Raw genomic sequence first — 13,667 nt, forward strand, 5'->3', positions numbered from 1 at the left:
AGATTCTAAGTGGGGAAAAAAATCAACTCAAGATGCAAAATGCTATTGGAACACACTACTATTTTTTTTTTATTGACTTATACAGAGAGGAAGGGGATGAGAGAGAAAGGAGAGAGAGAGAGACATCGATTTGTTATTCCACTTACTGATATATTCATTGCTTGGTTCTTGCATGTGCCCCAACCAGGGTCACTGAACCCGCAACCCTGGCATATCGGGACAACTCTAACTAACTAAGCTACCCAGCCAGGCCCTACACTACTATTTCTTGGAGGAAAGGAGAGAGCTAATGCATTCCTACCTGTTTTTAAATGCGTGGGCTATCTCTGGAAGGATGATCAAGCAACCCAGTTTGCCTCTTGGGAGGGGAACTAGATAGTTAAGAAACTGGAGAGGAAGTATGAGAGTTAATTTATTCAATGTATATCCTTTCGTATGTTTCGAATATCGTACCATGAGCATGTATTATCTATAAAAAGTATATAATTATACACTTATTTTAAATATTCTTAATAGGCAAAATAAAAAGTTGGTAACTTCAGGACAAACCTCAGATTCTCTTACACTGGTCAGTGTCTTTTAAAAGTCTGGGAAGTTTGGCCCTGGCTGGTATGGCTCAGTAGACTGAGCACTGGCTTGGGAACTGAAAGGTTGCCAGTTCGATTCCTGGTCAGGACACGTACCTGGATTGAGGGCCAGGTCCCCAGCTGGGAGCATGTGAGAGGCAACCAATCAATGTTTCTCTCACACATCTATGTTTCTCTCCCTTTCTTTCTCCCTCCCTTCCCTCCTCTCTAAAAATAAGTTTAAAAAGTCTGGATCCATAGAGTCAACTCCAAATGTCCAGGCTAGCAACTCTGCTGCACACACTTAAGAGTCTGAAGGACTCTGGGCCCTTGGCTAGCCTATTCTTCTTTGCTCAAAAAACTTCACAGGACACAGGCATCCCACTATCTGCAGACTACACAAAACTCTCTACGAGAATCAATAGTAACCAAAGAGTTGGCAAGGTTTCCTAAGGAGAAGGTGGTTCTCCCTATTTCTCTAAAGGTGGCAATGATGCAGGTCACTCACAGAGGATGGAGAAACCCAACTGCATTTCAGAGAACAGAGAGACAACTGATCTTAGAGATCAACCGAGTAAGACTTGCTGGACCACAATTGCTAGCTGCCCTGAGAGCAGTTCAACTTCATCAGTCAACAGAACTTTATTAAGTGATTTAGGTTCAGCCAGTCAATTCCAGGTCTTGGAAGGAATTATAAGACATACATGTTCTGGCCCCTGCCCCTGTGGAAAACAAGACACACGAACCAAATAAGCTTTACTACCATTAGAGTGAACCATATGAAACTGCTGATAATCTGCAAATCAAAGCCTCTCTCCTTCTCTTTCTCCCTCCCTTCCCCTCTCTCTAAAAATAAATAAATAAGATAAAATAAAGAAATGAGCTATCAAGTCGTGAAAAGACATGAAATCTTAAATAAATATTACTAAATGAAACAAGCCAACTCAAAAAGTATACATTCTGTATGTGTGTCCAACTAGATGACATTATGGAAAAGGCAAAACTACAGAGACAGTAGAAATATCAGTGATTGTCAGGGGTTAGAGGAAGAAGAGACAAATCACAGAGGAATTTTAGGGCAGTGAAACTATCCTGTGTAATACTATAATAGTGGATACATGTCTTTTATACATTTGTCAAAACCCACAGAATATACAACACCAAAAGTGAACCCTCATGTAAACTATGGCCTTTGGATGATAACGATGTGTCAATGTGGATTCACTGATTATAACAAATGTTATCGCTTAGGTGAAAGATGTTGATAGCAGGTAAGGCTATGTATGTGTGAAGGCAAGGGATGGCGATTCTATTTTCTGCTCAATTTTACTGTGAACCTAAAACTGCTCTACAAAATAAGATTTTTCTTTTAATCCCATATACTGACTGCCAACTCCCATATTTCTATCTCTAACCCAGACCTCGTACCAGAACACTTGACTCAGTTATTCAACCACCTGCTCAACATCTCCACTTGGTTATCTATAAAGAATGCTAAATTTAACACGTACAAAAACAAACTGCTGATTTTCCCATTTCGGCAAATAGTAATTATACTAATACTTAGACCAAAAGCCCTTGGAATCATCCTTGACTCTTCTCTGTCTCTCACAGCATCATCAATAAATCTGTCAGCTATACCTTCAAAAAATACCCACACTCTGATCACTTATCATCATCTCTACCACTTCTTTTCAGTTCAAGCCACCTTTAACCCAGACTGCAAAAGACTCCTTCCTATTCTTATTTCTGCCTGTGTCTGCTTACTGCATATTCTGTATAGAATAACCACAGCTACTTTTAATAACTAAAATCAAATCGTGTCACCTCCCTGTTTAAAATCTTTCAATGACTTCCTATTATAGTTAGAATAAAGTCCAAACCCCCTTTTATGGCCAGTCTGGCTCCTGCTGACATTTGTGGACTCCTCTCCTACCTCTGACCCCTCACTCTTTACCCTCCCTTCTATTGCTTGAACATACCCAGCATTCTGTGCCTTGGCTGCCTCTGCTTAGAATTCTCTTCCTCTGGACACTGACCTGGATCACTCCCTCACTTTGGATCTCTACTCAAATGTATCCTTGCCAGACAGACCTTCCCTGAGCACCCTCTATATAAAAAGCACCCCTCATACACAGAAAGTCACTCTTCTACTTATCAGTACTTATTTCTCTTCCTAGCATTTATTACCACCTAACTTTACAGGTATAGATCTGTTTGTTTATGGTCTATCTACCTCCACTGGAATGTCAGCTCCTAAAGATCAGGGTCTATGTCTGTCTTAATCACTACTCTACCTCCAGCACCTAGCACTGAATGAATGACCTGACATCAGCTCATCTCCTGAAGCCCTCTGAAATTCCCACACATGAAATTAATTGTTCTCCCCTAGGGGTGTGGGCATGTGTAAATATCACCTCATGATATAATTAATTTCTGGGACTTTATCTCCATCCTAGGTATAAAACACAGCATGCAGATCAAAGTCATACCCTGTCATGTTCAGAAGCCAGATTACCTAGATTCAAACCCCAAACCCACTACTTACTAGATATGCAACTTTGGGCAACTTACTTAACCGCTCGGTGCCTCAGATTCCTAACATATAAAACAGTAATCATAAAAGTACGACTTCATAGTGTTGTGAGGATTAAATGGGGTTTAACATGTACAAACTTTAGATCTGTACCTAGCACAGAGTAAATCACTCAATAGATGTGAGCTATTAGCAAGGCGTAAGCATGAGACTATATGATTAACAGCCCTCAGCTAGCTATGCTAAAAGCCAAAGCCAAATACCCCTCTAGCCTCTAGATTTCTTAAAGGACCTATGTGATTTTTCTCCATTCCACAGTGCTTAGCAGTATGCCTGACTCACAGGAGATACTCATGTATGGGGAAAGCTCAGAAATAAAAGATTATTAGAAAAAAAACAGATGGTACCAAATGTGAAGAGGTATGAACCAGGAATTCAGACTTGATCAGTGCAAATAATCCTAATGAAAAAGAAATAATAGGAGAGCTAAGGACATTATGAAATTCAGATTTTAATACCCTTCGTAAAAGAACTAGAAGGATAGATACCAAGATCAACTTAAATGAAAACAAAGTAGTGGAAATGTACCAAAAAGTCAGGAAAGCAACAGACAGAAGGAGCTTTTTTGCACTGTGTTCAGAGTAAGAACAGGAAAGGCCAGGCCTACTGTTCAGGGCAGATGGCATGCTCCTGACAGATGACAGGAAGAAGGCAAAGGCGGCAGAAAAAGCAGCTTTCATTCTATCCACCAAGCACCATTAAGGAAACTATAGCTTCTCACATGTTAGTTCACATATACAACCCCGGAGGTAAAACAGGCAAGCAGGGTTACCCTGTCTATAGAATAGGAAAAGGATATGTGGAAAGTTTGCCTCAAAATGGAAGGTCCGAAATAAGAACATGGATTCTCACCACTATTCCAGTCTGTTTGGTGACATAAACTGCTTTGAGAACTAATGATCTCCATGAAAAATCCAAATCTATATACAAACTGCCTCTAAAAAAAATTAAAATCCACCCTGGCTGGTGTGGCTCAGTGAACTGAGCACCGGCCTGTGAACCAAAGGGTTGCCGGTTCCATTCACAGTCACGGCACATGCCTGGGTTGTGGGCCAGGTCCCCCGTTGGGGGCACAAGAGGCAACCACACAGTGATGTTTCTCTCCATCTCTTTCTCCCTCTCTTCCCTTCTGTCTAAAAATAAACAAATAAAATCTTTAAAAAAAATTAAAATCTAATTTCATGATTTCTTGGGGATCCTATAATGGAAGAAAAGCTGGCTTGGATGATTTACAAATAAATTCTGGTAAGATACAAAGAACACTGGCATCATAGAGAGCTAAGGGAGTCTTAGATCCATTTGTAATTAATTTGTGGCTTGAACAAGTCATTTTACCTCTGGGCTTCAGGTCCAAATGGCTTTGCTATGGGGGGTGTTAAATGAGACAGCCCAAGTAAAGCAATTAAAGCCATCTGCATCATGCTGATTAAATGTTAGCTATCATTGCTATTGTTGTTACTTTAACAATAACATTTCACCTAAAATGTCACATGGTATGCTTGAGTGTGATATTGTTATGTTACAGAATTACATGCTTATGATTTTGTAATAAAAGCTCTTGTAATAAAAAGGGGGTGTTATTTGTGCTGGACCCTGTAGCTAGCCCACCTATGGCTGCCTTCAAAATACACCTATTACATCTTTTTCTAGTGGCTAGTAACTGATCACTCAGCAGCCTTGCCTGGGCAGAAAGGCAGACTGGCTCCAAGACCGGGAAAGCTCTTTGGCTGAAGACCCAAGTCGGGTAGACCTTCCACTTTGCTGCATTCTCTGGCTGGACCATGACACCATTTGGGCTCTGCAAATCAGCAAAACCACTGATTGGGATATTTATTGGGCGCTGCAGTGAGTCACCGGCACCCTGAGCAGCAAGAGTGGCACTGCCAAACTTCTTCCCTGGGAACTACAATCAGCATCAAGCCACCACAGCTTTGAACTGTGTCTGTTTGGAATTGAATTTGCTCAATAGGCAGACAGAACCGCCTTCTCTCTTCAAAGACATTAAGAGAACTTGTCCGGTAGGAGAAAAAGGTCTAACAGCCTTCTCTGAAAGGATGAGAAGGAGCAGCAATCAGAGGCACACTCAGTGTTGAATGTGCCTCATTGCTGCTCCTATCAATTCCACTATCATCTGACTGTGCCAAAGAAGCAAAATACAAGTGCATGTGACAAGCGAGAGTGACCTTATAAGAAGAGGCCAGAGAACTATCTGGATCTCTTTCTGCCCAATAACAGCACAAGGAGAACTGGGCAATCTGCAACTATGAAGAGAAGTAATTTCTGTTTAAAAGACCCCAAGTCTTTTGTTTCAGCCAAGAATGACTAAGACATCATTTGACCCTATCCAGGAACTATATGATTGTGCTCTACAATGTGAAAAGTGGCTATAGATACATGAGGGGAAAAAGAATTTAAACAAATAAAATAATTAGATAAGACAATCTAAATGTGAGGTGCCTCTAGAAAGGAGTGAGAAGTGATGTCACAATGGGATGCTTTGAACCACTCCAGAATATAAAATTAACCGGCATGAAAGTGTTCTGAGTAAAAACTATCATAAAAATGGAAGACATTCTTAGACCCCCACCTAGAGGCAGGTTATCAGCCTCCACTGAAGAAAGGCAGATAAAGCTCTGACTCAACCTTCACAAGTGATAATACTCAAGACTGTTCCGAATTTCATCCTGCTTCTTCCCATCACCAATGCCTCCGAGATCAGAACAAGGCAGTGTCTCCCCTCACTGCTTATACTGCACACTGCTAGCTTCCCACACTGGAGCTTTCCTGTTGGCCCTGATGATGAGACTTGCAGAACCCTCTTCACACCCAGGCTACAGGCATACAGGCTGCTAGCTCGTACTTGCTTGTTGATCATGGTGGCTGCACTGTTATAGAATCTGGCTTCACCAATGGCTGCTTAGGGTGGCCAGGCAACATCACGTGAAAACGTTAAATGCTCTTTGGGGTTAACTTTAACCAATAATGAATGAGAGACAAAAAGAATCCAGATAAATTCTTCTTTTCCTCTCCCCTAGCCAATAAAATACCGTGTAACCACCTGTATTTCCTGGTACAAGTGTGTCAATTCTGCAATGCACCACATTCTTGCCTTCTCTGCCTTACTCTTCCTTTAGCCACATATTTTTGTTTTTGTAGTGTTGTACATAATACATTCACACATTAAATAAAATCAATATGTATGTCTTTAAAAAAAAAAAGTGGCTACTAACTGACCACAGATCTAAACCAATCACCACCTCTGCGCCTTCTCCACACTTAACCCAGCCAGGCAATGATTAATTAGGAATACTAACACAAGACTCTCTGTGGGAGATAAGATTCTTTTGACGACAACTTTGGCTTGAGGACTCTTCTCCAAAACTTTCTGAGAACTGCACTGCAGTCTAAGACTTCCTACCTTCCTTATCTCTCCTCCACAGGAGTCAGACTTGCAAGGTAGTCTGACAGCTCTTCCAGCCTCTTCGTCTGTCTGCATGTTAACCTACAGGCGGTTTCCAAATAAATCAATTGTATTGCTTCTTAGGAGAATCCAATATAACATACTAGCCCTCACTAAGCTTGCAGTCTAGTGGGGAAGACAGATAAACAAGTCCACAAAATAATCAAATCAAATAATTTATAACTGACAAAGGTATAGCATGAGAATATTCTTTGAAGTGTTCTGTATCCCTTTAGTTGTGATGCTTAAAAGAATCTATGTGTTAAAACTCATAGATATGTACATCAAAAAAAAGGAAAATGTTACTATATATGTATTAAAATTTTTTAATGTAGAAATAAAATTATACTGTAAGAGTATTAAAAAGGTACTCACATTATTTAATTTGAAATCCTATTTAACTTATAACAGAAATTAAATATATAAATTTATGTTACAAGCCCTGGCTGGTATGATTCAGTAGATTGAGTTCCGGCCTGTGAACCAAAAGGTTGCCGATTCGATTCCCAGTCAGGGCACATGCCTGGATTGCAGGCCAGATTCCCAGTTGGGGGTGTGCGAGAGACAATCGATCAATCAATGTATCTCACACATCGATGTTTCTCTCCCTCTCTTTCTCCCTCCCTTCTCTCTCTAAAAACAAAATCTTAAAAAAAAAAAAAAAAAGAACCAGACCTCCTTGGAGAAATTGTGGACCTCAGGGTCTGGAGCAGGCCTCATGAAAGATAAATATGGAGCTTCTAATAGTGCCAGAAAACAAAAACAAAAACAAAAAATGCTCAAGGACTTATAGGAATGTGTCACACACACACACACACACAAAAGGAGCCAGTTTAAAGGACCTCCCACTGGCCAAATTTGGGATAATTTTAGCACCAAAGAGAAGAGTAAATGTAACTGACAACACCACACTGAATAATCTGAGTCCTGAATGATTCTTAAAAAGGAAAAAAGCTCTTCTTACAGAAAAACCTCAACTACTAAAACAGAATGACAGAGGTATAAAATCACTTTTCTCCCACTTTTTATCTTTATTATAATCAACCCTAATTAGCAATAATTCCAAAACAGCTAACATCCACACCATATTCAGATATTCCTGTTGTCCCAAAAAATCTTTTCAAAATCAAGATTCGATCAAGGTTTGCACATCACATTTTTGTTTTTATGTCTCTTCAGTTGCTTTATTCCACAATAATCCTTCTCCCCTCCCCACTCTTTCCCTCTTCATGGCATTCTTTATTTATTTCTAAGAGTTCTGAACAACTATTTTGTAGAGCATTCCACATTCTCTGTTGGTCACATTTTTTTCTCATAGTGAGTTTAACTTGTTTCTTGTATTCTCCGTAAACTGGATGTTAGGTCTAGACTTCAGATGAAACATTTGTTGCAGAACGGTCAATGGTATCTCTGTGTTTCATACTGCATCACATAGGGGATACACATAAAGCTGGCTGTCCCACTGTTCCTCACATCACTAGGATAAGATAAAGAATATCATCTCTAAAGAATACCATTTTAAAGGTGTTATTTGCCCCTGTGAAAGTATTAAGTAATTTGTGAGGATACTTTGGTACATGTCAATATCCTGTTAGTCCCATACCATTTAGATAATGATTTTAGCACCCACTAACAGTCCCTGTCTGATAAGTTACTAAGATAACTGTGGAAGTTTCACAACCAACAACAAAGAGGGGCAAAACCAGAAAGTCTGTCAAAGGCAAGGGTTGGAAAGGATGTGGAAAAACAGGAAATTTTATGTACTACTGGTGGGAATGTAGTTTAGGAGAAGTACTTTGGACATCAACTTGGTAGTTTCCAAGAAAACCAAAAATATGTACATTGTATTAAGAAATTCATGGGAGTAGGCTTATCAAACTGCAATTCATGACACATTAGAAGATTATAAAGTCAAATGAATGCTTCTTGACCACTTTTGTGTGTATGTTAAGGAAATGTACACACAACACAGAAGAAAAACAGAGTGTAACGCATGTAATAATGTTAAGGACTTTCATAAAAATTTTGCCTCAGTAAAATTTGTATGTGTGTATACATAGATGTATATATAAAGAAAGGAAAAGAAAAAAAGAAAAAAATTATATGTATATAAAAACAAAAAGAAAAAATTTTATATGTATATATGGGCAGGTACCACACTGGACTTAAAAATATATTTCTTACTATGTAGGTCATGTTCAAAAACATTTGAAAGCCACTATCCAAAAAATATTCTTGGCACATGTGCACAAAAGAGACATTTGCAGAGATGTTCACAGTAGCATTGTGTTTTACAAAGTGAGAAACTGGAATCTAAATATCCATTAATAGGCCCTGGCCAGTGCAGCTCAGTGGATTGAGTGCTGGCCTGAGAACCAAAGGGTCGCCAGTTTTATTCCCAGTCAGGGCATCTGCCTGGGTTGCGGGCCAGGTCCCTGGTAGGGGGCACACGAGAGGCAACCATACATTGATGTTTCCCTCTCTCCCTCCCCTCCCCTCTCTCTAAAAATAAATAAATACATTTTAAATAAATAAATAAACATCCATCAACAGGAGACTAATTAAACAAAATATGGTATATTCATACAGTGGGCTCTATACAGAAGTTAGGATGGATATCTTACATATTAGTATGAGAAATCATAAAAAAATGAGATACAGAAAAGAAACAAACAATATGATACCACTTACATAAATTTTTTGGAAACACCTTAAAAGATTCTACTATTTACGGATACACTTGGAAACACACACAGTAAAAATGTAAAAACATGAACAGAAAGGATACAACCAACTTCAGGATGCTGACTGCCTGTATGGAGTATGGGGAGGAGAACTGAATTGGAAAGGATATAAAGGTACTTCCATTTTACCAGAAACGTTTTATGTCCTTTTTTTAAAAAATATAAATAAAACAAAAATGGTAACATTTATTAATTCTGAGTGATAAGTACACAAATTATTTTATGGTTAGCTGTAATTTTTTATTTTTTCTATATTTTAGGGTTTTTTCCTAAACCTAAAAACAATTCCTAGGGCTGCTAGTCTCTCACCTGCCAGGGGGCGGCCCTGGGTCAGCTCTGCCAGCTTCTGGCAGGGCCCAAGGTCTGCCGAAGACCCAAGGCCACAGCACTCTAAATGTGCTGTTTCACTGCAAATTCCTGAAGCCAGTTCCTCCTGGCAGCAGTGAGGTCTCTTGAATTCATCTCAGGAGACCATCACTGCCTGTTCCTCAAGCCTTTCCCCTAAAGAACAGCCTCAGGAGGATACATAATGCAAACCTGGAGAACAATCAGCAGAAGATGCAGAAGACAGGATCTCCTGAACTCCTTTTTATTTATGGAGGACACACAGCCAAGATACCAAACTTTAGCTGGAACCCCAAATGAGCCATGGGTCGTATATAGCAAATGACTGAAATATTTACAATAATAGAGACCCAGGTGTCGTAACATCAGAACTAGAGTGGCAAGGATCTTAAACCCAGAGTATGAGAAATGTTTCTGTTGAATGTAATGCTGATATGAATGCTTGGTTTATCAAGCACCAAAAAAAAATCGTTGTATAGTAGGAAATGTTAAGTGGGATGGCATATGGCATTCTTTACCTCCTGATTCTAGCACTTTGAAGTAAGTTACTGCATTCTGTATCATATTGCAGATTTTAGAGAAGAAATGTTGCTAAGAAAGAACATCACAGTTGTTTTAAAACAGAAGTAGCAGGGTACTGCCTTTGATTCAACTATTTTAAGTTCTTGTTTTCTAGAACTAAGTGCTTACTGTTCCCGAATATGCAAGAATAACTTTTACACTTTCCCCCTCCAACACTTGTTGATTGGCTTTACAGAAAATAAAGTTAAAAAAAAAAAAAAAAAGAATTCCTTCCCTTTATTAAAGCTGCCTTAAAAAGATACTGAGGGAAACCAAAAAGGGGAAATCATCATAGATAAAACAAACAGCCTAAAAACAACTAGGTGTTCGTAGTGTCTCTAATTCTTCTATCAAGTTTCCCAACCCTAAAAGGCAGCAGAGACATTTTCTGCCTCAGCCATTTCCCTGCTTCTCTTCTCGTCTTTCCTTCTGCCTCCCCCAAATCTGGGCAGCCTGTCTATTTTGAGATAATCCCCACAAAAGGCTATACTCTTCCTTATAAAAACTCAGAAAGGTTTGAGTTTGGAAACCCCCACCTTCACCTTGAGAATTAACAAATAACCAAATTCTAGAGTGTCCTCAGCAACCATCATCATTTTATAGTTTATGAGGCCTTTCCCCACATATCCTATAATTTGATTCTCAGAAAAAAGCCTGTGAGGTCAATACAATTACCCACATTTATAGATGAAACTGATGCTCGAAGCAGCTAATTACCAGCCAGAGGTCACAAGTCAATGACAAAGACTACAATCCCTCAGCTTCTGACTCTAATCACCCCTACAGTACGACAATTAAATTTCAACCATACAACATACCCAAAAACCAGAGGGGTTGTTCACAACACAATAGCTGTTCTGATCCAACCCCTTTTCTTCATTCTTCCATCCCTGATCTTTCTCTCCTCTCCTCTTCCAGACAGGCAGCCAAAAGCAAAAGAGATGCCACTATTAACTCTTCCCTTCCCCGTAGCCACTTACGCTTCTTTTTCTCTTAACTCCTTCAGATACAGAGGCAGGAAGGGGAAACAAGAGGTCACAGAATGGTCCCCCTGACACAAGGGTCCCTGCACCACAGCTCTAGACTTAAGTCTCCTCCCATCTTCCGAGGGTCAGGGAACAGGACAAGACCTCAGAAAAGCCCAGACTACCCATCTTTATTAGTGCTGGCAAGAGTCCTTTACTGAAGGGGTTTAATTAACAGAAAAATGTAAAAGTACCAGTTTTTTAATCGGTCCCGGGCTTCCAACTGGGCTCCCACTTCAAAGCTGATTCCTCGTCTGTTAGGTGGATGCTTTGTCATTTTCAGTCATCAACGGGGCTGCCTTTATTCTCCTGAAAAAGCCAATTAAATATTTATGAAACTTAGGCAAAGTCTGCCCAGAGTGTAGCATTATTCACTACACATGACAGACAAACAGGCATTATTCAAAACACAAAGCTTCAGGAAACCCTGTATGCTTGACCCTATTAACCAATGTCACCCTAATAAATTTTAAGATTTTTTTAAAATTAAGATGAAAAAAAGAAAAACCCTGTCTGGGCCCTCTTTCACTCCTGCTCTCATCCTAACACAGGTGTGTCCTCCCTCCACTGGCTCCTTCTCTATTAGGCAACATCTTGTAGTCTCTGGAACTGCGAAGACAAAGGACATACCTAAAGGGGGCCCCCTCAGAACACCAAGAAAACAATTAATTGCTCTCAGGGTTAAATGTATTCATTTGCTGAAGTAGTCACCAAATATCTGCAGACTGACTATTTGGAAAAATGGTACCAAAAAGAGACATAGACACAATGCCTGCCCTCATGAAGCCTCCACTCCACTGGGTGAGGACAAAACTGCAGCCAGTGAACAGATAAATAAAGTAACTGCAAGCTGTAACTGCTATGAATGTTTAAGGCTACAAAGGAAGCGAACAAAAGCTGAGAGTGATTTCTGGCCCTACTTTCAGAAGGCTGTACAAGAAAGATCTATTTAGCTTCTCTTCACCATCTTTCCTTCTTTCCAGCAGCCACAGCCACGAAGGTCAAGCTGTGCGGTTTCAGTGGGTATACACCAGGACTGACAGGAAGGCTTTCCTATTTATTTATTTATTTGGGAAAGAAGGGAGGGAAACATCAATGTGAGAAACATCGATTCGTTGCTTCTTGTACAAGTCCCAACCAGGGACCAAACCCGCAACCCAGGCGTGTGCCCTGACCAGGAATTGAACAGCGACCTTTCACTTTGCAGGACAACACCCAACCAACTGAGCCACAGCAGCCAAGGCATAGCTTTCCAATTTCTTAATGCAAAATGCGGGTCAGCATTCCTTTCCAGGAGGAATCCTCGACAGACAAACTGGACTGCCCTCTACAGAAGAAAGCACAAAATGGGACAGTTGGAAGAAATTCAAAAGAAAAGCACCTGCTGTGCAGTCGAATTCCAGAGGGCCATCACTGGTGCATGTCTTGCTGATATAATGGCCAAGAAGAATCAGGAACCTGAAGTTAGGAAAGCTCAAAGAGAACAAGCTACCAGGGCTGTCAAGGAAGCAAAAAAGGCTAAGCAAGCATCTAAAAAGACAGAAAGACGGCAGTGGCTGCTGCTAAGGCTCCCCCACAAAGGCAGCACCTGGGCAGAAAGAAGACTGTGAAGCCCGTGAAGGTTTCTGCTCCCCGTGTTGACGGAAAACGCTAAGTTAGCAGATCGGATTTTTAAATAAAGACCTGACTATTAAAAAAAATAAAAGATTTATACTTTCTTTGATCTATTTCTACTTTCCACTTCTTCTTAAGTCCATTCTCACAATATATTTTCCTAAGTAATTCTTTATCGAGCTTTTGGGTACTGGGATTGGTGGTCATTTTCTATGTGAGTAAAATCTATCTTGAGGGGCTATTGATGGTTTTGATGGAGATGGAGCCACTCTTGAGCTCTCAGGGCATTTGAGCAGGCCACCTCCATACAGCAAGCTGCCCCTAACTAAATTCTTTCCCACTAAACTCTGGATCTCAATAGCCTGCAGTGCCTCATCTGCCTCATACCAGGAGGACAATCTCTGCAATGGAAGAATGCAGAGAAACCACAGAAGTGGACCCTCATGTCTGATGTGTAATACCATCACATGTTGAAAGAATCTGCTTGCAATATATTATATGAAAAGGCAGAATGCAAAATTACACAAATTTGAGCTCACATTAAAACTCATGTGCATTAAAAAAAAAGACTAGAAGAAAAAAAACAGGCTGTAGGTGACTGTCCTTTTCCTCATAAACAGTTTCTTAAATTTATAGTTTTTTACAAGAGATATTTTCCATAAGGGAGCAAAAAGCGTAATATGAAGGATAAAGTACCTGTTAACCAACCCATTCCACAGGTCTGATATTGGAGAGCAAACAAAGCAAATCAAACTA

The 13,667-nt window shown here is 40.0% G+C and overlaps 1 protein-coding gene across 5 annotated transcripts in view; it reads right to left on the minus strand.

Moving 5' to 3' along the window:
* PHF20 (PHD finger protein 20) overlaps positions 1-13,667 on the minus strand; it is a 98,901-nt gene that overhangs the window by 68,682 nt on the left and 16,552 nt on the right. For 4 of the 5 annotated variants that reach the window (XM_053926111.1, XM_045194486.2, XM_024559158.3 and 1 more), the window contains exon 2: positions 11,492-11,606. In XM_053926111.1, coding sequence (XP_053782086.1) covers positions 11,492-11,574 — 83 coding nt within the window. In that variant the 5' untranslated portion in view covers positions 11,575-11,606. Of the gene's footprint in view, positions 1-301; positions 388-11,491; positions 11,607-13,667 lie in introns of those variants that run through there. The other variant, XM_024559157.3, reaches the window with a different exon arrangement.

The sequence above is a fragment of the Desmodus rotundus genome, chromosome 6 (assembly GCF_022682495.2).
Source record: "Desmodus rotundus isolate HL8 chromosome 6, HLdesRot8A.1, whole genome shotgun sequence".
Lineage (NCBI taxonomy): Eukaryota > Metazoa > Chordata > Mammalia > Chiroptera > Phyllostomidae > Desmodus > Desmodus rotundus.